Raw genomic sequence first — 26,795 nt, forward strand, 5'->3', positions numbered from 1 at the left:
AACAAAATAAACTCGTGATATTCAAATATCACACAATTATTCAAATTTTCTACATTTTACATTAAAAAATTTTAATTCTAACATTATTTGTTAACAACTAAAATATATTTTTTTTATTTTTGATTGCATCTAAACAGTTAGTAAATTATTTAGATTTATTTTTATTTTTAATGTAATAAAAATTATTGTATTTAAAATATTTATTTTCATACATAATATAATAGTAAATAAGCAAACATTATTACTGTTTATTTTATGTTTTTGTTTCATGTTTATTTTATTATACGTCAATACAATGCACATTGGGCAAATAAGGTGTGTTTCAAATTTATACGGACACGAAAAAATTGAAGTGAAACACAAATTTGCTGCATTAAGTGACAAATGTTTTATTAAAAATAATATGGATTTACATGTTTCTACACTGCAAAAGAAGAATTTTAATGAAACATTAACATTTTGTCACTGAAAATAATGTTTATGAAACTCTTATACAAAAAAACTGTTACATATTTATCCGGACAGGTTTCAAATTGCAAAGTTTTCTTACAATTTAATGGCCAATGTAACCACCATTTAACTTAATTACATTAAATACTCGATTAGGCATTGTTTCAATTAGATTCTGAAGGAATTCAATCTTAAGTTTATCCCAAGCATCTGAAATTGCTGCCTTCAAATCATGAATTGTGGAAAACTGCTTTCCATTGGCATAAACTGTACGAACCATCATCCCCCAAAGATTTTCCATCGGATTCAGGTCAGGGCTTCTAGCAGGCCATGTCATCAGATTAATATTTTTACGTTTAAACCACATTTTTGTTGATTTAGAGGCATGCACAGGGGCATTGTCTTGTTGAAAGATCCAATTTGGTCCACAAATATTTGGTCCAGCTTCCAATAAATGATCTTCAAGCATGCCTTGATACTTCTTTGAATTCATTCTTTGAGTTATAAATGCTAAATCTGTGGTTCCGTTGAATCCAAACGCACCCCACACCATTATTGATCCCCCACCCATTTGGCGTTTTGAAAAAATTTGTTTTTCGGTTCTTAAATCGTGCCAATAATACTTCCAACTGTCTGGACCATCTAAGTTGAATTTTTTTTCATCACTGAACAAAACTTCAATCCATTCTTCGGACCATGTCATGTGTTTTTGTGCCCAATCAAGTCTGTCACTTTTGTGCTTTAATGAAAGTGGTGGCATTACGGCTTTTTTTCTGAATTTTAACATTGGAGATGTATTTAAAACTCTCCACACTGTTGTGCTGCTACAAGGCAAGTCTAATTCTTTTTTTATTTTTCTTACTAATGTTTGTTTTGTGGAGCAAACCTTGATGATTTGTCTACAATCTTGAGGAGTAAGCTTGGGTTTTGGACCTGTCTTGAATTTTGATACATCCTTGCCACGTCTTTTTGATAAATAATCACGAACAGTTGATTTTGGACGATTTATATATGCTGCAATTTCTCTTATTGACTTGCCTTGTGATTTATAGGCATCAATCTTCCCTTTTTCATAATCAGATAAATTCTTTGTTCTACCCATTTTAGAACGTTGAACAACATAAAGAATTTGTATTACAATTAGATATGTAAGCTAATTTGCATATTTCAATGCTTGAAACTAAACAATATTCTGTTTAAGTCATAAAATGAGTGCCTGTCCGGATAAATATGTAACAGTTTTTTTGTATAAGAGTTTCATAAACATTATTTTCAGTGACAAAATGTTAATATTTGATTAAAATTCTTCTTTTGCAGTGTAGAAACATGTAAATCCATATTATTTTTAATAAAACGTTTGTCACTTAATGCAGCAAATTTGTGTTTCACTTCAATTTTTTCTATATATATATATATATCGAATTATTTAAATTTAATTTCACATTACTTTATGTATAAGTAATGTGAAATTAAGTATGATTTACTCATAACTGAACTTTAACTGATATTTTAAAATTAATAAATGTTATAGCATTATTTTTTAAATTCATAATCATAATTAACTTAAATAAATTTTTAAATTATTAATACTTACTTATTAAGTGCATTGTTTATTAGATAGCGTAACATTGTTGATTTACCAGAATTTTTTCCTCCACAAATCAGAATTTTTGGTGCTTTATTTATTTCATTACCTATTGTATTACAATCAATGATTTAATTAATTATTCAATTGAATTTCAAATTACGATCAATACTATATATTTTATAAATAAAATATAGAATTTCAAATTCAACTTTATATATATATATTATATATAACTTTTATATATATATATAGATGCAATACAATAACAACAACCAATGCTGATCTGATACATTAGAATATTGAATGTTCCTGACATATCAGTAGTGGTTCATTTTACAAATCAATATTTTAATTGTTTTTTCATTATACATCATATATATAGATGTGAAGGATGTATACTGAAAAAATAATAATTTTGTATATATATATATACACACACATATATATGCATGCATTTTATTAGCTGAAAATTATTTTTGATAAATACTGAATTACTAATTTATATACTAAATTTATGATTTATCTGATAAACATTTTCAGAATAATATGTGGCAATATCAACACTTAATTAATAATCTATTCATAAACTGTATCTTCACTATAAATATTGTCAAAAGGTTAAAAATTAAGTGCATTATAGTAAAACCTTAATTTAACAGTCTGAAGATTTAAAGGACAAAATTTCCAGTTCATGTGTTTTATGTGAAAATAAATATCCTGTTAATTTTAAAATGCTTTTTATATGTAATTAGAGCTACCTCTATTCTATTATATATTATAGACATAAAATTAATAGGTTTTCTTTTTTCAAATCAAAGAGACATACCTAAAGTGTAGTTTCCAACATGTTTATTTATTTATTTTGATTTATATTGTATACTTATTTACTATATTTTCAGAACTACAGTGAGTACATAAGCAATAATACATAAAGAAAACTTTTCTGTGAAACTAAATTTCTCACACATACTTAATTATCTAAACATATCTACTTAAGTAAAAATAGATAAAAAATTGGCAAATTAGTTAGTTTAACATGTGCATTCAGAAAACCTACTTTATTATATAACAGACTTTTAATATAAACATCTTAACTACACCCAATACAACTGCAATAACTCACCTTCAAGTCTGTTATAACCCATCTTCAATTGAAGGTGGGTTATAACAGACTTTCAGCTTTAATAAATACCCCTTTATCTGAATTAATCCATTAAATTGAGGTTTTACTGTGTAATATGCTGTCTTTTTTAAATAATAATAATAAATAAAATCCAAAATCAATCAATTTAAATCTTGCCCTGACTCTGACTTTAAATTACACAGTGTGATCCAAAAGTAATGATATATGACAAAGCAGAATAATTCAACATCCAAAAAAATTTCTTGTTTGAATTTTCTATTAAGTAAGCAATGAAAAATTTTACAATTTTATAACAACTTTTCTAAATAGTTAGTTACTGTATTAATTTAAATTTTTTAATATTAAGAAAGACAAAGAAATTCAGAAGTCTAATTGAGGTCTTTAAGACTTAAAACTTTATATATGTTGTCTTTTTACTAAACTTTAAAGTCTTTAAATCTAAAGATGTCAACTATACAATTTATAGAAAAAGAGAATATAAAGATTATAGAATATAAAATGATGTTTCAAATTATTAATGATTAGTTATTGTGAAACCTTCACAATAACTAGTTAATGTCTCTTAGAATATATAGCATCTTCAAAATACAATAATATTTGAAAAGCAATCCATGTTGGATAGGTTGTGATGGCACTTCATGTGTTCAAATACTATGCCTAACGTTCAAAACACTTCATATAAGACTTCTTTAAATAAATTTTTAAAAACATGTAAAATGCAAGAATAATTGTTTTTAAGTGATAAAAAAATCCAGCAATGAGTTGCATAACTAGCCTAGCGATTATGAGAGTTATTTAAAAAATAACTTTTATAATTTTAATTACAATATAACTTAATAAAATTGTATAGCACCATCTATTATGAGAGTTTATTAAGAAAAAACATTTTATACTTTTAATTACTATAAAATTGCAAAAAGCTTAATTTTGAAAATAGGGATGAGTTTTATAAAAAAGTATAAATGTTAATATGAGTAAAATCATCATTAAGTCCAACCCTACTAGAGATACCCACAACCCTCTTTACCTCCCCATCCCTTGACCTTTAACCACCAAAATTTAATAGCATCAATTCCCCTCATATACAAGCCATAACAACAAATTTTATCATTACTTAATCTTTAACCCATCCTGAGATATTAAGTGTAATAAATGCCAACATAAACACACACAATTTTTTTGTTGTTTTTGGATTTAGGAGGTCTCAAAATGTGGAGATTTGCAAAAAACTCAGAGGATCAAATTTGACCCAATTCCAATACTTTCCCTTGTTATGTATACATAACAGCCAGGAAAGTAAAAGTGTTAAAGTTATTTTTAAGTGATGTAGAACACATTGTTTCATTGAAAACAATAACATGTTCTAAATCCTTTTTTCTTAAAAGAACAGCATTGGTCTTAGTTAAATATTACATATTATATCATAAATAAACATTCTCATTAAAAAATCTAATGAATAGTTCCACTCTGATCCCATTCTGTTAAGGAATTACTTTTATCCAGTAAAAGACTTGATTATCTTAGTCAAGAATGTTTATCTTAAGTAATCATATTTTTAGCTAGAATGAATAGCATGTTAGAATTTGTATTCATGTACATATAATGAAGAGAGAACATTTTAATTGTTTTGTACAAATTTTTTTTACAGAAATGTAGTTAAACTAACTTGTATTTTAACACACGAATGCAAACTTACTTTAAATTATGTGTATATTATATTATTATTGTATATATTGTATTATTATATATATTATATTATGCTTATATTAATATAAACTTTAATAATTTATATTAATAAACATAAATTAAAAAAAAATAATTTCCATTTATTTTTCTGTATAAATGCTTTATTAAAAAGACACTACCAGAGATTACAATTATTATTTTATATTGGTATTGTATTTTTTTGTATAGATATACAGTAGACCCCCCTATAACATGGTTGATACGTTCCGTGTTATATGAATTCCGTGTTGTACAAGTCACTTAAATACACGAGCCAATCACAGCCCGGCATATGTGCAGTTTAGGGGCTATGGCTGTTTGAAAGGTTTTCTTCCATAAAATTAATCAATTCTAGACTAATTTGACTCAACATTTCCAAATCACACATAATTTTTGGGAATAATTCATATAAACTATGCCATAAACAAAAAATTGTAGGATTACTTACTGAGTGTGCACCGTTCGACAACGCCATTGCTTAAACTTGTTTTCGTCGCAGAGCGGCTCATCGAACGGCGGGCGCATGTTTCCTGATAAGTTATTTTTCTGCAAAAAATTCGCTGAACTTTGGAGACATCATTAATATAAATATAATTTTTATGGCCATTAAATAAATAGTTTTTAGTAGGTCTGCTGCTCGTCTAGTCTAAACTCATTGGTTTGTGCAATGTCCGTTATTGGTCCAGATTCGACCAATCCTGTCATGACACGAGTCGGCGAAGACATTTTACCGTGTTATACGAGCCTCGTTCAGTGTGTTATATGAACATGATTGCAATTTTTTCGCTGTGTTATACGAATCCGTGTTATGGGGGGGTCTACTGTATATATATTGTATTGATATAGAAAAAATTGCATAGATATATATAGTTTAAATAACTACTTATATAAAAATATAAATTAATTTACCTGATAAATTCATTGCATTATCTATTATCTTTGATAAATGATGATGATAATTATTGATTTTAAATTTGCAAATCTTTGGTCTATCTTGGACATAACTTTCTGATACTGAAGGAAAATTTTGAATACCTAATAACTTCGTGTATTCTATTTGTTTAAGTTCTTTAGGTGATAGCAAAACTACTATAGAATCTTCTGAAAGGGAAGGCTTCATTATTGCAAACAGATCTGTTTGTATTTCTTCCAATTTTTTAACAAGATCTGTTTCCCAATCTGAATTTGACATGGGATGATTAGTACACATTGAAAAAAATTTAAAAATCTTGGATGAGTATACACAAATTGGAGATTTAGTTGAATCTAATTTATATCCAAATATTGTAACAGAATCTTTTAGTGACTGAACTTCTAATATACCTTTCAAAACAATTTCTGCAGGATGATGCAACACTAAAATAATTTGATTAGTTCTTTTAATATGGAAACTCCTGAAATAATAAATTAATTATGATATTTTAAAAACCAATTTTATATTAAAAACTGTTGTAATTTATTAATCAATTTGCTAAATTTTCTAAAAACAAAAGAAAAAAAAAAATGTAATGAATTCACATTAATATTATAAAATGTTCAAAACTAACAATTTTCTGTTTCTGAATGTATTACATCTCTTACAATTATTGATTTTATAAAAATACATAAAATTTTATATACCATGTTAATTTAAACAATCATATTAAGAATTTTAAGCATTTTAAATTTAAGGACCAATTTCCCTGAGTATTTGTTCCTATAAATAAATAACTTTTCACTTGTTTCTTTTGTCTAATGTTTTTATGTGTTTTAATTCTCTGTAATTTTTTCCTCCTCTCTCTAAATTTAATTTGAAACTTGAAATTTGTCAACTAAGTAGATAGATCAAAATAAGAAATATTTTTTTTATACACACCTCAAATGTGAAATTGCAATACCACAAAGGAATGCATGTAGCCACATGCAAATTGCAAGACTGTTAGAGATGACAGAGATATGCAAATGATTGCATTTGTGTATGCGTCAGGTCATGTGATATCCAGTTTCAGGCTAAAGATCAGCAGATGGCTTGGAATGTAAATGCTATCAGTGACAATTTGCAGCAACAGAACTTTTGAAGAAGCATAGAAAATGCCTCAGAGACAATATTGAACTGAATACCACTGAGTAATGGATCAAGTAATGAGGCTGGGGAACAAGATTGTATCCTGAAGCAGAGCAATTTCATTTTGTTGATGTGCACAGTTGCTATGTGTTCGGCACAATGAGTAATTTAACTCTTTGGTATTCCATCGTAAGCTCAATACATCCCTCAATTGGTTACACAGCATCTACCTTTCCAAATTTAAAAATAAATTGCATAGAAGAAAATCACTCATTATTCACATGAGTATAATCCAGCAATGCATGACACAAAGGATAAAGGAACATATGCAAACTGTGATTAACCAATTATGGGGAAATCATTTAATTCTGCACCAGGATAGTCAAGGGTCAATTCGTATGTGGGTGGTGGTGGCAGACACACAGATACAAGGTGCTTTTGATGCAAAAGCACCTTGTATTTAAAGCAAAAAAGGATGCTTACAAAAGGTGGACTACAGGTTCCATATGATTACATTTGTGTATGCATCAGTCCATGATGGGGAGCATTATTGTTCCCCATCGTGGACTGATGCTATTGCTCTGATGACAAATGACTCAATATTGTCCAAGGATGCAATTAAGAACTGCCTGTTCTGCATGTCCACACTGAGCACTTCATTCTGCTGTGTGCTGTCTGGTGTGTCCTTGAAGACCAGGGGTTATGTGAGATCGCGGGGCACTAATTAATTAAATAATTGTAAACTTTATTGAAAATATTTAAAATAATATTTTGTATAACATTAACGAATTTTTATCTAAAAGGGAAATTTCTGACACGAACTTCCTTGATGACCTAACAGGAGATACTGTAATTACTTTCGTTTTCCGTTGTTAAAGTAAAATTTCCTAAGTTAGAGAAAACAGAATATACCTAAAGGATCAACTATAATCATAGACCTTGGTTGATCTGTAGATAGAATAATATAAAGTTAGTAGATGAAGAAAAAGCTTCAAGCATTTAGGCAAGGCTTAACTTTGACAGAAGTCAAACTTCCTATTCTGACTGAAGTGAGGATGAATCATAGAACAAGTCTTGGCCGGCTGCAGGCTGCTAGGCCCTATAAAAAGGAGCCATTTTAGCGCCAAAAATGCGCAGTCCATAGAAGGATAGAAGCCATACAGAAATTAGGCGCAGTCCGTAGAAGGACAGAAGCCATACAGAAATTAGGCACAGTTCTTGGTGAGATCAAGTCGACACTGGAATACACCATACAGAAGTTAGGCAGTCCATGGAAGGATAAAGCCATTCTTATGTGTAAATAGGCAGTGAACCATATTTAGTTAGGTGGATCGTCGGAAGATTTATTCTTACCGAACTGACCACATGATAGAAGATGCGATTGATCTGAATTCATCATACTCTCTTATAAGAAGCAAACCTGAGGTATTATAATTGATAGACGATTGTAAACTCTCTCTCTGCGCATACAGTTTAGAGATATTGATCTATAAATAACCTATTTCGTGCTATTATTAGTTAATTTCCATGCAATTAATTTTCATGTTTATTTGGAATTCATTTGTTTAAGTTACTATGTATATCTTGTAATTATTGTATTTAAGTCCCAATAAATATAATCTTGTTTTATTTAACATTGGACTCAGAATACTTTCATTCATCACTCACGTCATATCACGACTCTATTTCTACGCTTGTTATTCCGCGTATAACAAAACCGAATAACTGGTGTCACAGGTCCTGACAATAAAGGAGAAAGTTTGATTTTGTGATCAACAAATCTCTGATCTTATATCTTTAAGTCCCTCCTACCACTCGAATCCGCAAGGAACCAATTCCTAAATTGGGTATGACAAATCTGAGAAACTGTTTATGACAAACAGGGTCATGTAAGCAGTATAGAGAATAATTTCGTATCTCCCATACCCTTGTGGGATCTCACAGTTTATATCATTCTCTGTCCCCCAATCGCCCACTCCAATTGGTCGCTTTCCCTTGTCCTTGTTCTCTGAGTGGTTGTTCCCTCGTTACCAGGTATAACAAGATTCTCACCCAAGATTCTCAAATCATGGGAGAGAGCAAAATTGAAGTGAAATTTGATCTCCCACTGAAGATGGTTGATCTTACAACTTTTTGAACATTTAAAAAATTTTGAAAGCATGGATGTAGCTAGAAATTTTTTTCTGATATCACTTTTATGGCTGATGGCTTGAATAGATTGTAGATTACTGTAAAAATACAATAGCTGACAATCACTAGCACCATATCATTGTGCAAGGAGTTAACATAGCAATATGGTAGCTCCTTGTCATATGCAAGCAATAAGCAAACCAGGGGAGCATCTGTCAGTGTTGTGTCATCAATACTAATATTTTCTTTTTAATAGGCTAGGTGTAATTCACTGTATTTTTTAAATAATTATTCAAGAGAATTGTGAAATTTTTGTGTGGAGGAAGAAACTGTGGATGCCTGGCATATTTTGGCTAAATGTGGACATCTTAAAATGTTGCAAGATAAAATTTTTGGTTCCATTGTTCTTTCCAGGGGCGTGATTCCTCTGCTATAAATTCGGTTTCATTGCTGGTGTAGTTTGAGAGCATCTGTCGGTGTTGTCATCGATACTAATATTTTCTTTTTTGTAGGTAAGAAATATTCTTATTCATAATTAAATTATTAGGCCTATAACTATTTATTGGTATTAGTTTTCTTATTTTATTGACAGATGCTCCCAAATTTTAATTTTAACCTTAAATTAATTCTTATATAATTTATTATTGTATATTTTTTGTTTGTGATTTTATGTTCAATGTATTGTATTTAAGTGATTTGTTTTTGGGAGATGGTATTGCTTCCTGCATCAAAGAATGTATCCAGTATGCAAAATAAATAAATAAAATAAAATAAGCAAACCAGTGATATACATAATGCTCAATGAAAAAAAAAAAATTGAAAAGTTGATCAAGAACAAATATTAATTTTAATTAATATGCCTTTGTGTCCTTAACTTAATTTAAACTTATCTCGTCTACTAGTACTTTATCAATTAACAGGACTTATTATACTGGATTTATGGATGCAGCAATTAGGTCTTACAGATCAGAAATAATATTGTTTATTTCTGATCTGAGAGGTAGAAGAGAGTGAGAGGTAGAATAGTGTTAATGTGGAAAACACTGTTCTGTGTAACTACATCCCTGGAAAATGTATGATTACCATAAATTTATATAAATAAGAACTTTTGCTGGTTTTTTATAAAATTTGTACAATCAACATACTTGCAAAGTTGTTTATAATTATATGAATATTTTAAATCTACATATTCTAGTTTCAATTTATTTTAAAGAAGAAAAAAAGAAAAAAATTTCCTAATAAATCTAATTTGACAAAAATAAATTATAGTAACTCCTTGATTTAGCAGTCCCCGATTTAATGGACAAAAAATTTGTCCAATAATAAAAATTTAAAACCTTTTTATTTGCGAATAGAGCGTGCTAAAAGGTGGATTAGAGTCAGAGTTTAAATTATTATTTTATTCATAGTTATATGTTTTTAAAGCATATTCAATTTAAAGGACTTCAGGCAATAATAGACCCACCTTTTCCCCAATTAGTCTGTTAAATCAACAGCTTACTATATTTATCATTAATTTTTACTGATGCTATCAGATCATTTTTAGATAATTTATGAAAAAAATCCATTAAATTTCAAAAATACTTTAAACTGAATATATGAAAACTTTACTTTTAATATATTATTATTCTGTCATTATGTAATACTTACATTATATTATCTTTCTTTCTCAATTTTAAATCTTCAGTCATAGTTTTTACCTAAAATTAATAATAATAATAATAATAAGGTTCCATTCATCTAAGAATGTATTCAAATTTATACATACTTTTTTGGATTTTCTTAAGTCATCATCATAAGTATTAATTTCATCATCACTATGATAGCTTTCATCACTTATTGTATAATATGAATTTACTTCATTCTCTTCACACTCATCTATTTTTGTAGTTAGTTTATTTATTTTAAAAGATTTTGAATTATTTGAAAATGGTGAACTTTCATTATCACTACTATTGCTTTCAGAAGAACTGAAGTTCAATGGACATTTCAAATCTGTAGTATTATTGCATTGCACTACTTTTATGAAATTTTCATTATATTCAATACAACCATTAAGTGATTCTTTGTTTTTATTTAGAAAATCAGAAATCACTTTATTTTTTTTTAATTTTTTTCTATTACTTTTATCTGATTTCATAATTGAAGATTTTTGCTTTTGTTTATTCAATTTGCTAGATGAACTACACTGGCTTTGAATATTGGCATCTTTAAGATTTCTTTTGTTTTTATTGCTGTTAGAATGCTTATCATCATCTTCACTGATAATGGAATTTCTATTTACAGGTAATAATGTAGATATATCTTCAGAATCAAGAAATTTGTGTGGCATTTCTGATTTTATATCACAAACCAATTTCTCTTCTTGGATTATATTGCTTCCACCAGGTTCTTTATATATATTATTTAATGACACACTGCCATTTTCTATTCTTTTTGAATTTTGTGAAAATCTCTGACAAGGAGAAACCAGAGCCCGAAACCATAACTTTCTTTTTGTTAAAATTGGCACTGACTTAATTCTTGATTTTTGGTATCTTGGAAAAGTCTTATTAAATCTCATTTCTTCAAATTTCTAATTATAAACTAACAAGCTGTTAAAAAACATTTCAAATTAATACTTCAAATATTTCAGTTCAACAGCTTATCAACATAAAATAAGTTATTGAAATATAAACAAGAATTAAAATTTAAATCTATGATAATACCTGTTTTTTTCATTTAATGTTATTTTGTGTAAAAATGTTTTTTAAAATTACATTGATTTTAATGGAAGAAATCATATTTAAATTCCTGCAAATGACAAAAGAAAATTACTCTCCTCTGTTCTCTAATAACTTCCATCAGGTATTCAGGTATTTTAGATTTGTGTAGTTATTCTAACTAATCACATTTCCTTTCTTACAAGTAGATAAAGTTCCACTCTTATTTCTCATTTTAAATCTAAATTTATATACAATAGACATAATTAACAGATACAGTAAATGTCTATAATGTTCCTCAACTAATTATAAACTTATGATATTCAAATTCATAAACTGAGTTTTAATATAAATTTACCATTGCAAATGATCATGCATTGTAGAGAACAGAGCTAGGACTTTAATCAGGTTGTAAAGATAAAATTTAGACATTTCAAAGTTTTCTAGAAACTACTGAATAAAATGTCCTAAAACATTCAATATAGATATATAAGTAGTATAAGAAGAGGGGCATTTCATTAAATAATTCATTGGAAATAGACACATCAGAAATGTCTGACAATATGAAACTTTCAAAACACATTCATGTGCTGTTGCTCCATCACTTCAAAAATGGCTACAATGCAGAGGTTAATGTTCTCAAATGCATCAAACCATTTGTTAAAGTATCCTTGGGTGAAGGTCAACCAGATGTTGCAAATGTCAAAGGGCCAACAGTGAAGAAGACAGCAGATGATCTGCATTTATTTGGTGTCATCATGATGGAGCTGCTTCCAGCCAACATGATCACTGTCACAGAAAAGAACTCCACTGTGAACAACTGCATCATTTGAAGACTAAGATCATAAAATTTCATCCAAAGATTGACAAAGTCTGATGCTGCCATGACTGTGTCAGTACATAGAATAAAGATGACTTTAGAGAAGCTGGCCAGTCTGGGCTGGGAAGTACCACTTCATCCACCTTATAGCCCAGACTTACACCAGCTGACTACTATCTACTTCACATCCTGTAGAACCATATTGCCAATATACAGTTTAATGACAATATCCAATGTTTGAGATTTACTTCAAAGAAAAACCCAGTCATTCTAAGCTTATGGAATTGAAAGTTTGCAGCAAAGGTGGCGAGATTGATTCATATTGACAGTGATTACCTACCAAGCTATACTGTAATCATTGTTGAGTTAATTGTCAATAAAGTTTTTTCAAAATGTCTAAATTTCACTCTTACAACCTGATAAATAAACCTGAATATGATATCTGTATGTTATACACAGATCAAAATTTTTTTAACTTTCTATAAATTATTAAAATAATACAGTGGTGCCTCATATAACGTACTTAATCCGTTCCAAGTGCACGTCCATTAAGTGAAACGTTCGTTATATGAAACGCATTTCCCATAGAAATACATGTTAAAACATCTAATTCGTTCCGCAGCATAAAATAACCGTACTGTATCATTAAAAAATGAACATGGGGTGCGTTCTTTTATTCCTCCGCATAACTCTGCGCGAGCGACATCCGTTTAAAAATTCCTGCGGAACGCGTTCCTAAATTCTGGTGGGAGTGCGCGCCGTGAAACGGCAAAAACGGCTGTTTGTAGCAGTAGTTTACGGTAAAAAGCAACATAGCGTCTTCCGTGGCTCAGATAGTTTCGTTTCCGGGTCCATTATGTGGTTTTTATGAATGAAAATTTAAAAATTGTGAAAGCGCAAGTTAGTGCACGCGGTGATGTAAGTGTCTTTACGAATTTTTTTCGAATGGTAGCCGGCATTCTAATTTTTTTCGTGGCTATTTTGAATGCTCTTTCAACAAATAATCCATTTTATGGTTAAATTTTACAATTGGGACTCTTCTTTTGCCTTTAAAAGCTCATATTTTAGAATTATAGATTCCTCCATCACGATACTATCGATAGTGCGAGCGCTGCCATCTTTCTTTCACCGTCGTTCCTAAATGCCTACAAACAGCAGCGCACTTCCGTAGTAGCGGAGACGCAGAGCTCCGCTACTACGTCTCCGGTTACGTTTGTTTAGTATGTTAGGAAAACACTAACGCACCCATGGAGCAGTCGCCAATTATGCCGGAGAGTCCGTTGTTCGAGTCACGTAATGGCCAAACAGAAAGTCTGTTGTTCGCAGCGTCCGTTATTCGAGGCGTACGTTATACAAGGCACCACTGTATATAATAAAAAAATTGTAACAAGCAATTATTTATTTTGACATTGTAACAATGCCAAACTGCAATTTTTAATCATATTTTTTAATTTACTTAATTTAAAATATATACTTGCCACCTCAAATTAGTAGTATCTTGTTCCCTGTACTTACACTTTTCCTGTTAGATAGATGACTGGCATGACACTATTGCTAACTCCTCTCAGGAGAAAATTTTTGAATTGAAATAATCTGACTTCCAATTTGCATTGGAAGTTCGTATATAGTTCGTATTGGAAGTTTGTAATCTTTCCATATCTGGTCTCAGTTTTCATCTATCTAACTCCATTCTCAAGATTAGGACAGACAAACAGACAGACAACAATGAAAATTTATAGGTCTACAATTTTTTCAAATTGCAGCTCAATAAACAGTTTAAATGTTATTTACTGTAATATTTATACACATCCATATAAGTAATTGCTTTTAAGATGCACATGAAATCGAGAGTCATGGTAGCGATTCTGTGCCAAGTGAAAAAAAAAAAAAATCACTGACTGAGTATATATAAAGGAATTAGATTTGCCAATTTTCAGGGATAGATTTCTCCACCCCAAACACCTAAAGTAATTCTGAATGTCTCATTCAAAAGATACTTGTTTTCTTAAGTAATGTGCAAAATTTCAATTAAGAGGGTGCCTAAATATAAGCAATTGAAAAATGCAAAAATCACCAAACTGATTTGTAGAAAACAATAATACAAATAAAAATCTTGTGGGTACCACTTCAAAGAGCCAAACTTAATTTTACCAAAGAAACACTCCTAAGAAAAAAATTTGACAATCATTTAAATTGTCATCATTTTTTAGTTGGTACAACTTTTTTATATCTCAGATGTTTCTGTTTGGATACAAATTTAAGGTATTCTGTTTAATATATATACAATGGTACCTTAGTACTCAAACAATTCACTGTTTGAACACATTTGGGGAAATATTCAACTGTTTGTTTGGCACTCAACCAAACAAACTGCTAGAACAAATGTTGAATTAATAACAAATATTTTTACTTAAACTTTCATTTTGTTGTCTGTAAAATATTTTGTATGATAAAAAAATTAGCAACTAATTAAAAATAAAATGAAACCTTAGAGTTACCTATCTTCTTCAGAGAAAATTATACACAATCTAGTTTGTTTTTTCACTTAATGCATGCAGAACCCAATTATCATGTTTTGCAACCATTCCAAGTCCATGAAGTGTTTCAATAATACATATCAGCGACACATTAAGATTTGTTGCAAATTTATAAATTGTTTCGGTTTCAAGCATGTAGTATCACTTTTTTTACAAACTTATCATACAGAAACTTAGGAGACAATATAGCTGAATTTAGACTTTATTGATTTTAGTTACAAGAAATTGCATTTCGGGTGTCATAACCTTCATCAGTTCTTATCACTTTTAGTACCTAATACCATAAATATATGAAGATACCATATTATGAATTGTTTACAAATTTATCACTGCCAATTATAAATAGCATTTACCTGTATTTTTTAAAGATTTTTTTTACTATTTCAATAATATAAGTTAAGAAAAATCCAATTGTTTTGTTAATGCTTATGTTCCAAATGCAGGAAGAGAATTGGTTAGACTTGATTATCAAATGAAATGGGACAATGATTTCCTACAATATTTAAAGGAATTAAATTCTAAGAAACCTTTAATACTCTATGGTGATCTTAATGTTGCACATAACAAAAAGATCATGCAAGACCAAAATCTAACAAGAAAAATGCAGGTTTCGCCAAAGAAAACCGAGAGGATTTACAAAACTATTGTCAGAAGGAATTTTTGATAGTTTTAGAAAATTGTATGCAGATACAGAAGGATGCTATACTTTTTGGTCATATATGAATGAATGCAAGAGGAAAAGATATTGGATGGCAAGATCTTCAAAAAGGAAAACTGAAGAGACAGAAGCCAAATCATCAAAGAAAATTAAAAAAGAAGAAAAGTCCGAACAAGTAAATGATGATAATATTGCTGAATCAAACAATTTTACATCTGATGCAAAATCTCTGACTGAGAAAAAATGGAATCTTAAAATTTCTTTATGGAATGTGAATGGAATTAGATCATGGCTTGACAGAAGAATAGCATTCCTAAAAGAGGAAAATCCAGATATTTTTTTTTTTTTTTTTTTTTTTTGAAGACAGAGAATATGTGGAGATAATGAAATTCCTAAGAAAATTAAAGATTTTGAAGGTTATCACAAATATTGGCTTTCAGGTGATCAAAAAGGCTATTCAGGTGTAGGCCTTTTAACCAAGAAAAAACCTTTGGATGTCACCTATGGAATTGGTAATAATAAAGAACATGATAAGAAAGGAAGAGTTATAACTGCAGAATATGAAGAGTTTTATATATAACCTAAATACAAAACCTCTTTTCTTTATATTTGGATTATAATGTGTGCTAAGAAAAATCCAATTGTTATTGAAATAGTACAAAAAACAGTATTTACCTGTATTCTTCAATGATATTTATAATTAGCAGTGATAAATTTGTAAAACAATTTGTAATATGATATATTTACGGTTTTAGATTCTAAGTGATAAGAACTGATGAAGGGTATGACACCTGAAATGTATTTTCTTGTAACTAATATCAATAAAGTCTAAATTCAGCCATATTGTCTCCTAAAGTCCATAAAAAAAAGCATTATTATATGCTTGAAACTGTAAAAGAAATGGAACAAGAAGCTAGAATAAACATCATAAATTGCTATTTGTCAATTTTTAACAATTTCTTCTAGCAATTTTTCTTTATCGACACAGACATATTGTTGTATATTGTTTAGTTCAAAATTTTCTGAATGGAACTTTTAAAACCATATTTGACATATTCAAGTTTAGGTGCATCTTCATATACATTTTGTATCTTTTTTACTATTTATATACTGCTATATCCTTTCCAAAACTCAAAGCATAATATGCAGATATACATTTTATCTGCACATATTTTCTCTAAAATTTAATTTTTTCATTTTGTTTTGTTTCACCTCACTTTAAAATACTTAAACTAATTCATTATACAGTAGAATCCTGCAAACTCATCTCAATATGGACTGAGAGACAAGTTGCCTACAAAGATGAGTTTTACAGCATAGCAATGAATCTAATCTAGACAGCACCTTTACAAAAATTCTGCTATTTGTGCAAATTCATATATGTATTAATTGCATACCATTAGTGACTATTTCTATTTGTAGTTAAATTTAAATTTTAAAAATATTAACTATTCAGTGACTACTTTTGAGTTAGTGACATTTACATCATAGTGTTTTGCAGTGGCACCTTGGAAAAAGTGTTATATTTTTGTTAACACATGGAATTGATGCTATTATCAAGTATCACCAGTGAAGAACAATAATTTATTTGATTCTAGTGATAAGTTATAAAGGTAAATATTAGATTACAGGTATCCCTTGTACAACACAGTACTTCTACAAAACAGTTTCACTCTAACATGGTTTGTAAATTAAGGATGTACGGCATGACTTCTAGTTTTGCTCTTACACAGTTTTGAAAATCCTCCATGCAAAATTTCACAATTTTTAAGTGTAATCTTTATTATTTGATATTTTTTTTATTCAAATAAGCATGCGTGTTGTCTTAAATTTGCCCATGGATTTTAGAATATTGAAATTTTCAATTTGTTTTGTGCTTTTTGTCAGGTTTACTTTAATGAAAACTGATAAGACAAGGAAGAAGCACTTGCACTAACTTTCCTATCAACCAGGTATAGTTGCTATCAGACTTTAGCCTTTAAGACTGGCACTGTATTTTCTTTTTATAGATTAATCTGCATATTTAGTAAAGTTTATTTAACCACAGATATTACTTACCTACGAATAATTACTTCATTTGTAAAAATGGCAAATGAAATATAGTGGTATTTTGATACTTAAACACAAATTCTGGAAAAAAGTTGCTTGATATTGGACTGAACAAATGTGACCTGCTGGAACAAATTTTTGATTAATAACATTTTTATTTTGTCATTGATAAAAAATTGTGATACAAATCAAAAAATTAAGATGTTGCTGATATTTCTAATCAAGTTCAACAAAAAAGCTGAGATGACAAGGATATTTTGTAAAAAGAAAATGCTCTCATTTAACTAAAATTAATATTAATGTTAATTATATACAGTACTTTTAATTGAAATTTTTATTTTTGATTTCTTCAATAAATATATTTCTCTTAGTAACAAAAAAGAATAGTATACTTTTGCTAACTTCTGGAACATAGCCTCTTGTTTTGCATTAGTCCTTTGTTTTTTATAGTATGGATTTGCATAACAGCACTTTTTTGAAACAAACAATTACCATATTATATAAGGGATACCTGTACATGCATTTCCTTTAATGACACGAGTTTTATGAAATGTTAAGTTATAGAGAGTAGAGTTTCTAGGACTCTACTGTATCTAGATATATAAAAGTCAAAATATGTATGTATATTAGGCAAAGGCATTTTTACAAAATGCTACTTACATTTTTCATGAAATATAGAGGATGCTGCATTTTTACAAAATGGTTACTTTATCTGGATTGCTTGTAACTAGTGAATGTAAAATTAATCATATATTACCATCCAATATAATGATATATGCTGCTTGCAGCTGTTTATCAAGAAATTTTATGGGAGAATAATTATTGCTAGTGGGACACATCATTATATGTGGTATAATAGAAAGAAACGAGAAAGATCATTCTATACATTTCTGGTCTGTGTGTTAAAAACATCAGCTTTGACATTGTCCAATCAGGACTGTATTTACAAGTAAGATATGTTACCTTTTTGCTTAGGGCCTTGAGTTTCAAGGGGCCTCAAAAATTTCTACAAAAAAAAAAAAAAAATTAAAGTCGAATTTTGTAATAAAAAATTTTTACAAACCAACAAAATATACTTTAAATACTACACAAAATAAAAAGTAGTTAATATGTTTATGTTAATTATTTTCTTTTTATGATTAAATTTTAAAAATGAGAAGGGTTGGTAAGGGGTCTTGCAGAGTTCAGCTTAGGGCCTCGGAGTGCTTAAATCTGGCCATGTGACCCATGCAAAATTACTGGCATTTTAAATTTTAAAAAGAAAAATCCTTTAAAATTGACAGCGTAACTTGTTCATATAAAGCTGGACAATCAGAAAACTTTTTTGCCAATTCTTAACAGTCAAATCTACTCTTTCTGTCGGTTATATTTATGTACTTCTCTGAATTCTGATTTCTGAATAATCATCTGTTTTTCATGTGGGAATAGATATACACGAGCACAATATAAGTTTTCAACTTTGAAATTGCAATTTGGAATGCAATAGAAAGCTTTGCTTTTTCTATTGCTATTCATCTTTACTGTTGACATTACACAGAAATGATTCAAACGACCCAGATAAAACAGTTTTGTTTTTAAACACCAGAGGGTGAGCATCCGGTGAAAAATGAAAATACCATTAAACAACATATCCATACCAAATATATTATGAATATTCTTTGATACCCTAGAAAAAATACCCCATTCCTCTAACCAGTCCTAGTCCTCTCAACTTTATCCCAAGCAATTTTTTGTGTTTTGCAGGTTTCATTATTGTAAATACTCAGGTCAATAAATAAACATTTTAGTTAGTAAGTCATTGTTTTTATCACCCTCTCCCAACCCAACTTCAACAATCCCTATCCTCTCAAAAGCCCAAAAAACACTGGGCACAGGCAGCTAATTATCTATAAATTTATTCTTAGATTCCAGAAAAAAATCAAATATCCTTATTTTTGTACTCCATAACACCTATATATGACTATTATTTCTGTTTATGTTTATTCTATATTTTAATATGATCATCAGAACAAAACATGTCGAATTTTACTTTTATATGAATGCAAAATTTTATTCAATAAATCAAAATTCTTATGTATATATTTATTATACATTACAAAGTTTATACTTACCATATGGTATTTTTTTTAATATAATTTATTTCCTACATTAAAAATTTCTCCTCTATTTCATCACAGATTTCCATGATTACAGATGCTCCTATTTAAAATTCTGATATATAATAAATTTTTCAAATCTATATATTCTATATCTGAATCTATATATCATATACTCTGTAAACAGTTAAAATATTTTCTTCTTTGCCTGTCTAAGTAATACATGACAGCAAGAGTTGTGATTGTGAGTTTGCTACCATGCATTAATTATGTAGGCATGGAAGATTCTACCTATAATCTAAGTTAGTGTTTTCGGTTAATGTAACCCTTGATGCCAAGATGGCGGCTCGTCTCTGATTCCAGCAAGGAAACAGTGGGACGCACATTCTAACCTAACCTATTCTAATAAATTACCATAATTATTAGCAACCAAATTATTAGAATAGGTTAGGTTAGGTTAGAACGTGCGTCCCACTGTTTCCTTGCTCGAATCAGAGACGAACCGCCATCTTGGCACCAAGGATTACATTAACCGTGTTTTCTAAATTCATTTTAAAATGTAATACGTATTTATATTCATTATTTATATTATATTCATTTAATCAAATTATTATTTCACAAGATATTACACGTTTAATACAGAATAATTATATATTCTCGAAATTAACTTACTACAAACTTCGTCCAAAACAAAATCACGAACCACGTGTTCTTTAAATAATTTGAAATAAAAACTGAAATGCGCAAGCGCAGAAATCATTAAATAATTTCACGAGGAAGATATTGATAAAACTATAGTATTTTACCATTAGGATTTTCTTCTTAATTTTTGTTTTAACAGACACATATTCGATAGAAATTTTCAAAACACATAGAATTATTGAATGCCGATCCATATAAAAAAATGCTATAAACAAAAACCGATAGGACTACTTACCGCTCTGCATCGTTAGGGCATGCTCGTTTTCGTCGTGAAGCAGCACGGCGGAGGTGCACAAAATGTGTCACGTGACTACTAGAAATATCTGACGTGTTTCCGAAAAACTTTTCGGACTCCGAAGAGTCAGAGTACCGCAGTTTGATAAATATTAAAATTGTTTTGTTAATAATACATTGAATTAAAAAATAAGTATTTTTATAAAACTTCATAATTTTATAAATATAATAATATATCTTATTGGACACGCCAAATTCTAAATATCTTAATTCACGTTGCCCGATTTGAAGAATTTTCTTTGATATGAAAAATTTAGTTACCAAAAGTAGCTGAATAAACAATTGAATAATTTATACATCTTTAGTGCTAAATATAAATAAATATGAAATAGCGCTGGGTTTTATAAATGCTTTATGTTCTGTTTTAAAAATAAACATTTGCTATTGAATATTTTCTTAATAAAATGCAAGTTAGTTTTAGAACTGAAAGCAATATAAACATACCGTATATTTTATATTGTGTCCGTCTTTAATCTGAAATTGTGTATCTATATTTAATTGATGATCTTCGGTAAGAGTTAGCAATACTGAAATACGAGCGAGATTTGTGCGCAGATAATTTCTTACCACAATAAATTTACTGAGATTTAACAGAAAAATTCATCACAAAGCGGTTATTGATGCAAAATTCCATTTAATCCATGCAAGACGTGTGATTAAATTGGCGGCCGAAGGAGCTCTGGTAAAGTGTTTTAATCTTTAAAATTGGCGTTTCCACTTCCCGGGACGAGGACCCAGGGGTTGGATTTGTGGGAAGTGAGTGTTCGGGTTGTTTCACTGTGTCGAATTACAGAGAACGAGGCTGTGCTTGACGTGTAAGTGCTTGAGTGCGAAAATTCGAATAAAGGTTTAAACGGTGTATATCTTCGTGTACAGTGATGTTGTGTCCGTGATCGAAGAACATCTTTCGGCGTGTCTAAAAACAGAAAAACGGCAAATTACGATACGAGAATAAGATATGTAGAGAAAGAAAATGAGAGTTCTTACCATCGGAGATTTCGGCAAATATTCGCTTGTACGATAAACGGCCGCTTCGTCCTCTTCGTGGTAACGTTGGGGAGGGAGATTCTTATCCCTCTCCCAAATGTTCCTAGAAAACACAAAGACAGTGAGAAAGCGAGAAGTTCATTTATTACCTAAGCTTAACATTAATACCTTTATCAAACAGTCATTCTTCCCGAACAGTTTATGAGAAGAGCGAAGGACCTGACCTAGCCTAACCCAACCCTAATCGGAAGCACAATCCTCATAACAGCTGTTTGGGAAGAAAGGTCGGCCGAATGTCGCGTCCGGTGAGTAAACGTGTCACGTCCGGGTAGTCACAATCGAGTCAAATCCGTTGTCGTCGACCGAGTGTCATGTTCGGGAGACAAGTCCGTAGGTCACGTCCGGGAAAAGGTGTCGAGTCCGGGTGAAAGCGTCTAATCCGGTAAGGATTAAATAGGAAAAAATAAAAAACCTCTTGCCTTGTTACATTAGAGGTTAGTAAATTAGGAATTTTTCCAGAAGTGGTCTGTCCGAATATGTCGGGCTCTCTTCCTCTCCTCTTGGTAGCCCAATTGCGGGCTTGACAGAACTTGTAATGAGCTGGCAAAAAAGACCGACTTTGTGCCCAAAGTGCAGAAAGAAGTAGAAAAAAAGCAAAAACACCAGACCCCCTTGTCACTCAGACGTACAGTAGTACACTATGTAAGTCGATTAATTGTTTTTACCAAACATTGAAATTTGACAAGTTTAAAAAATTTATATTCTTGATATAAAAAACTATCAATAATAATTCCACAATAAGAATAAATAATTTCATTTTATTTGTATTCGGAAACGCGACACGTGGGCGATCAGTAGAAGAAAATATACCTTCTGAGAGAGATTATATGGGAAACTGGCCCATATTTAAGTGTTACTAACGCGAAGAAAAACACGGAAAACCCCATTTGGCCATTCCATTAGCCACAAACAACTGTCACTGTTCGGTGGTTTTAACTACTCGGCCACTGGTGGGCACTCACTCAGAATAAATGCGAAAAAGGAATATGTATTTTAAAAATATTTCTGATTTGTTCTGCCGGGTGAAGTTAGTGACAGAAAATTAATTCTATTTCAAGCCACGGAACCATCGTCAAGGTCTCACCCCTCTCCGTGGGTTTTTTGTTTTTTTCCAGAAACCCCGTAATGACTAGGCAGCATCGCCATTACGGGAAAAACTGGAATCGCGCCATTTCTACAGCAAAAATGTTCTTAATGATGTATTCAAAAGTTCGTCTAAAGCTATTATCACACATTGGAATGATGCATCATACGAGCAACACACTCGCTTCAGCTGGTTTGTCTACAAACTTCACCACACAGTCTCCTTTGGCGAGTTTCTTTTGGAAATCAATGTACGTAATATGTGTTATATTTGCGTATTGTTTACAGTACAGTACACACTACACCGCGTATAAAACACATTTCGATGGAGTTACGACGAAACTGTAAAGTATGAATTCATTGAACGCTCCAGAACAAGAAGAAACAAGCTGATGATTCTGCACATTTTGAATTTAGATATTGAATTCAAATAATTATTTCAACAAGATTTCCTTCTATCACATTGAATTTAAAAGACTTCGAAATATCGCAATTTTATTAAAATCTTTTTAGTCCCAGCAGAAAAAGGTACGAATAATCTGTTTTCTCGGAGAACTAACAATAGGATGAAGACTGTCATTGAAGTATTTTAAAGTCCACGCCTGAAATAACAGTAAAATCATAAGTAATCAATCAACAATATGCTAATTATGGACATATACTTTCCTTTTGAACGACTTGAAACCTGAAAATGGAAAAGTTTTCGCATTAATAATAGCTCTTGCAATTATCAAAAATTGGATTTACACTTATCTTTTAATTATGAAGGTATCGCGTATCTTAAACTTTAAATAATTAAAGCAAGACACACGTAATAACAAGTTGCACCCGTGGATACGAAACCTGAAGATGGATTTTTTACAATAAAATAATTCTAACAAAGGAGATTCATTGTTAGTTCATATTAACTTCTGAAGCATTGTTTCAATTCAATTGTTTTTCTAATTACGCGTTTTTTAAACGGAATTTCTTAAATGTGACATTAATTTATTTGTGCCAATATATAAAATTGAAATTATTAAAATATGATTTTATTTTTCGAAATATTTCTTGTTTCTGCACGTGCTTATAAAATTATGTAGTAGATAGGCAGATTTACGTGATCAAGAAAATTTGGTCCACGCCAGCGCTGACTTACAAAAGGAAATATTGTGTTTAGGAAGAAGGTTTAATATATTTTACTTTAAAAAAAAATTTAAGGGTCGGAAATATCGTGAGAACTATGGTATTACTCGACGTATCGGATTAGAGAGTGACGGATCGAATAAATGTTTAAGTATAACACGCTTTAAAATATGTTTGTAAAATCAAATATTGAAAAGCGACAAAATTCATAATTTTAAATATAAATAATTTAATTCTGAAATAAACAACGCAAATGTTGATAATTGCAGAGTATTGTAAAGTACTATTTTTAGTATCTTAGGAAACAGACACTAACTGCGGCCGGTAAAACTTCCGTTAACCTAACGGGTACTTTACGCGAATTCGAGATTAGTTTGCCAGGCCTGGGCTTTTACGCGTGCACCGAAAAAAATTAGTAAGAATAACGACAAATATCAAGTCAAAGTTTCAAATATATTTAAATTAGTAAATTAGAATTTACTATGTACAATTGTCTATAATCCAAAACAAAAAATTTATTAACAAAAATCAACAAGTCAACCCGACAATAAAACTCAGCTACTTAGCTTAACTTAATCTTAATTCCCCTTTGAAAATTCGACAAATCAAATACTTAGGAACTATGAACAGAATCTCTTACGAACTAAACGTCTATCCGTCACCTCACTATACTAGGAACCTGTTTTCTCAATCTTTTCGCTATCGTCAAATCATCAATCGAATTCCTCTTTAACACCTTGGATCGCCTAATTCTCAATCGGGACTTCGGCCAGGAATCACCTCGCTTTCTTCAGTTGACGTGCTGGTTTTATGCTGTGAGGTGACGTCACAACTCAGCTGGGTTACTCCCCTTATTTACATACTTAGTTTTCTAACATTAAGTTTCTTTCTGGCAGCTATAATTTTCCGACAAAAGCTTATAAACCGTTTACAAAGTATTTAGCACAATTTTCTGGGACGTTATTACGGTTTAGTAAGTATTTCTTTACTAGTGAGTGTGGGGATTTCCCCCTCCATTTTTTTTTCTCTGCGGACTGTTTATTTCCGCTGGACAGCGCAAGTGCGCGAGATTTTTTTTTCCTACGGCGCTCGTTCCTTCGTGAGTTGGTTTATCTTCTTTTTTTCGTTACTAATAAGAGAGTGGTGGGGAACCTTCGTCCTAAATAAACATAAGCCCCAAACAAAATATAATAAAACGAAAAAAATAATAATAAAATAAAAATAACGCTCGGACTTCCTTACAGTATCAATTTGTTTTTTAACAATGCATTATAAATTACTTATAATTAATTGATTTGATGCTTGGATTTTTTATATGTTTTTAATTTTAAGCTTGATGGAAACTGAGGTAGCCATTTGCCTATTTTATTGGTTTATCGAGATTCACAATGAAGGAGACCCACCAGTGACCAAGCGGTCCCGTTCTCTGAACACTGGGTCATGGGTTCGCACCTCGCCAGGACGGGCTGGCCACGTGGAGTTTTCCGGGTTTTCTCCACGTCTGCAACGCCTGAATTGGGGCCAGTTACCCTTAAAAAGACCTCCCGGAAGGCATTCCCCTAGGCAGATCGCCCAAGTGTTGCGCTGCCGTAACTTTACTAAACAAACACACGTGCAGTCAGGACCATCTGATAGCCATATTCCAGTACGAACCACACACTGATATGAGCTTTACATAATCTTCACAATTATTTAGATTATGTCAAAAAAAGACCCGGATACGTTGGGACCCGGCCATTCCATTATAAGCTTGGAAAAAAGGTTCTCAAATATCCAGAGGACAAAGTTGTAAGAAAATAATCAGTTATCATAGTGACTTGAAATGTCTCAAAATTGTAAGTTCGGCGAACTGATGGAGATTGGGGACTCAAAATTCCACTTCTCGGACACCAGTGTAAGTTGCCGACATTTAGGGGAAATACGTTAATTGCACAACAGGAAAACCTAGGGACTGATCGTATGTGGGTGCTGGTGGTGGAGGCAAAGACAAGTGTCTTACAAGAACCGTTTATTTTAACATTAAAATGAACTTATAAAATGACGAGATGCGATCTAGATCGTCTCTCGGGCGAGAGCTCCAGATGACAGCGGTCGGATGCGGGATGATGTTGGAAGTTGATGAAGCCCCGGGGCAGTGGGGAAGAAGAGTCCGTAGAACCGGTGTCGGACGTCGGCGTACGAAGTTGGCGGCTGATCGACGTTCCGACGAACAGTTCTAGGCAGGTGGACATCTCTGTCCTCTTCTCCCTCTCTGTCTTGATTCGGGGATTTTATACGATTTCCCTTTTGATTGGTCTCGTGTCCCTCTTTCCGATTGGTCATTCTTCTGTTTCTAAACAAGACAAAAACCAATTCCAGTCAGGGATGGCACCGGGACGTTGACAACTACGCTCATAATTTATACCGTTTGTCCCTCATTCTTGGACATCTGGCTCGACTGATTCGCCAGATGTTTTGTGTTCGCTTACTCCCCCCCCGAAACGGTCCCGGGCTCACATGATCTAACAGGTGTCCTTGGCCATTAGTCTCTCCTCCCTTTTCTTTATTGTTTACATCCCGACTCTTGTATACGAGCACCCTGACAAAACCCCTCTCTCACTC

At 31.0% G+C, this 26,795-nt stretch overlaps 2 protein-coding genes across 3 annotated transcripts in view; one reads left to right on the forward strand and one right to left on the reverse strand.

Annotated features, from left to right (window-relative positions):
• The window catches only part of LOC136983965 (polynucleotide 5'-hydroxyl-kinase NOL9), a 53,792-nt gene extending 33,109 nt beyond the window's left edge, over positions 1–20,683 (reverse strand). The window contains exons 1-5 of one of the 2 annotated variants that reach the window (XM_067280861.1): positions 20,616–20,683; positions 10,850–11,675; positions 10,732–10,781; positions 5,817–6,301; positions 2,045–2,144 (exon numbers count right to left, since the gene is read on the reverse strand). In XM_067280861.1, the coding sequence (XP_067136962.1) occupies positions 2,045–2,144; positions 5,817–6,301; positions 10,732–10,781; positions 10,850–11,644 (1,430 nt within the window). In that variant the 5' untranslated portion in view covers positions 11,645–11,675; positions 20,616–20,683. The remainder of the gene's footprint in view (positions 1–2,044; positions 2,145–5,816; positions 6,302–10,731; positions 10,782–10,849; positions 11,676–20,615) is intronic. The other variant, XM_067280862.1, reaches the window with a different exon arrangement.
• LOC136983972 (DNA repair nuclease/redox regulator APEX1-like) lies at positions 15,860–16,378 on the forward strand. The gene is made up of 2 exons (XM_067280869.1): positions 15,860–16,069; positions 16,166–16,378. Exons 1-2 carry the CDS (start codon positions 15,860–15,862, stop codon positions 16,376–16,378), a joined length of 423 nt encoding a protein of 140 aa, XP_067136970.1.
• Positions 20,684–26,795: the final 6,112 nt, after the last annotated feature.

The sequence above is a fragment of the Centruroides vittatus genome, unplaced genomic scaffold (assembly GCF_030686945.1).
Source record: "Centruroides vittatus isolate TY-2023 unplaced genomic scaffold, ASM3068694v2 contig_9, whole genome shotgun sequence".
NCBI classification, from domain to species: domain Eukaryota; kingdom Metazoa; phylum Arthropoda; class Arachnida; order Scorpiones; family Buthidae; genus Centruroides; species Centruroides vittatus.

Bases quoted from the DNA above. Each gene is read 5' to 3' on its own strand.
- LOC136983972 (XM_067280869.1), top strand. From the start codon at position 15,860: ATGAATGAATGCAAGAGGAAAAGATATTGGATGGCAAGATCTTCAAAA. The intron at 16,070-16,165 runs GTGAATGGAATT...TTTTGAAGACAG, and splicing joins TTAAAATTTCTTTATGGAAT to AGAATATGTGGAGATAATGA.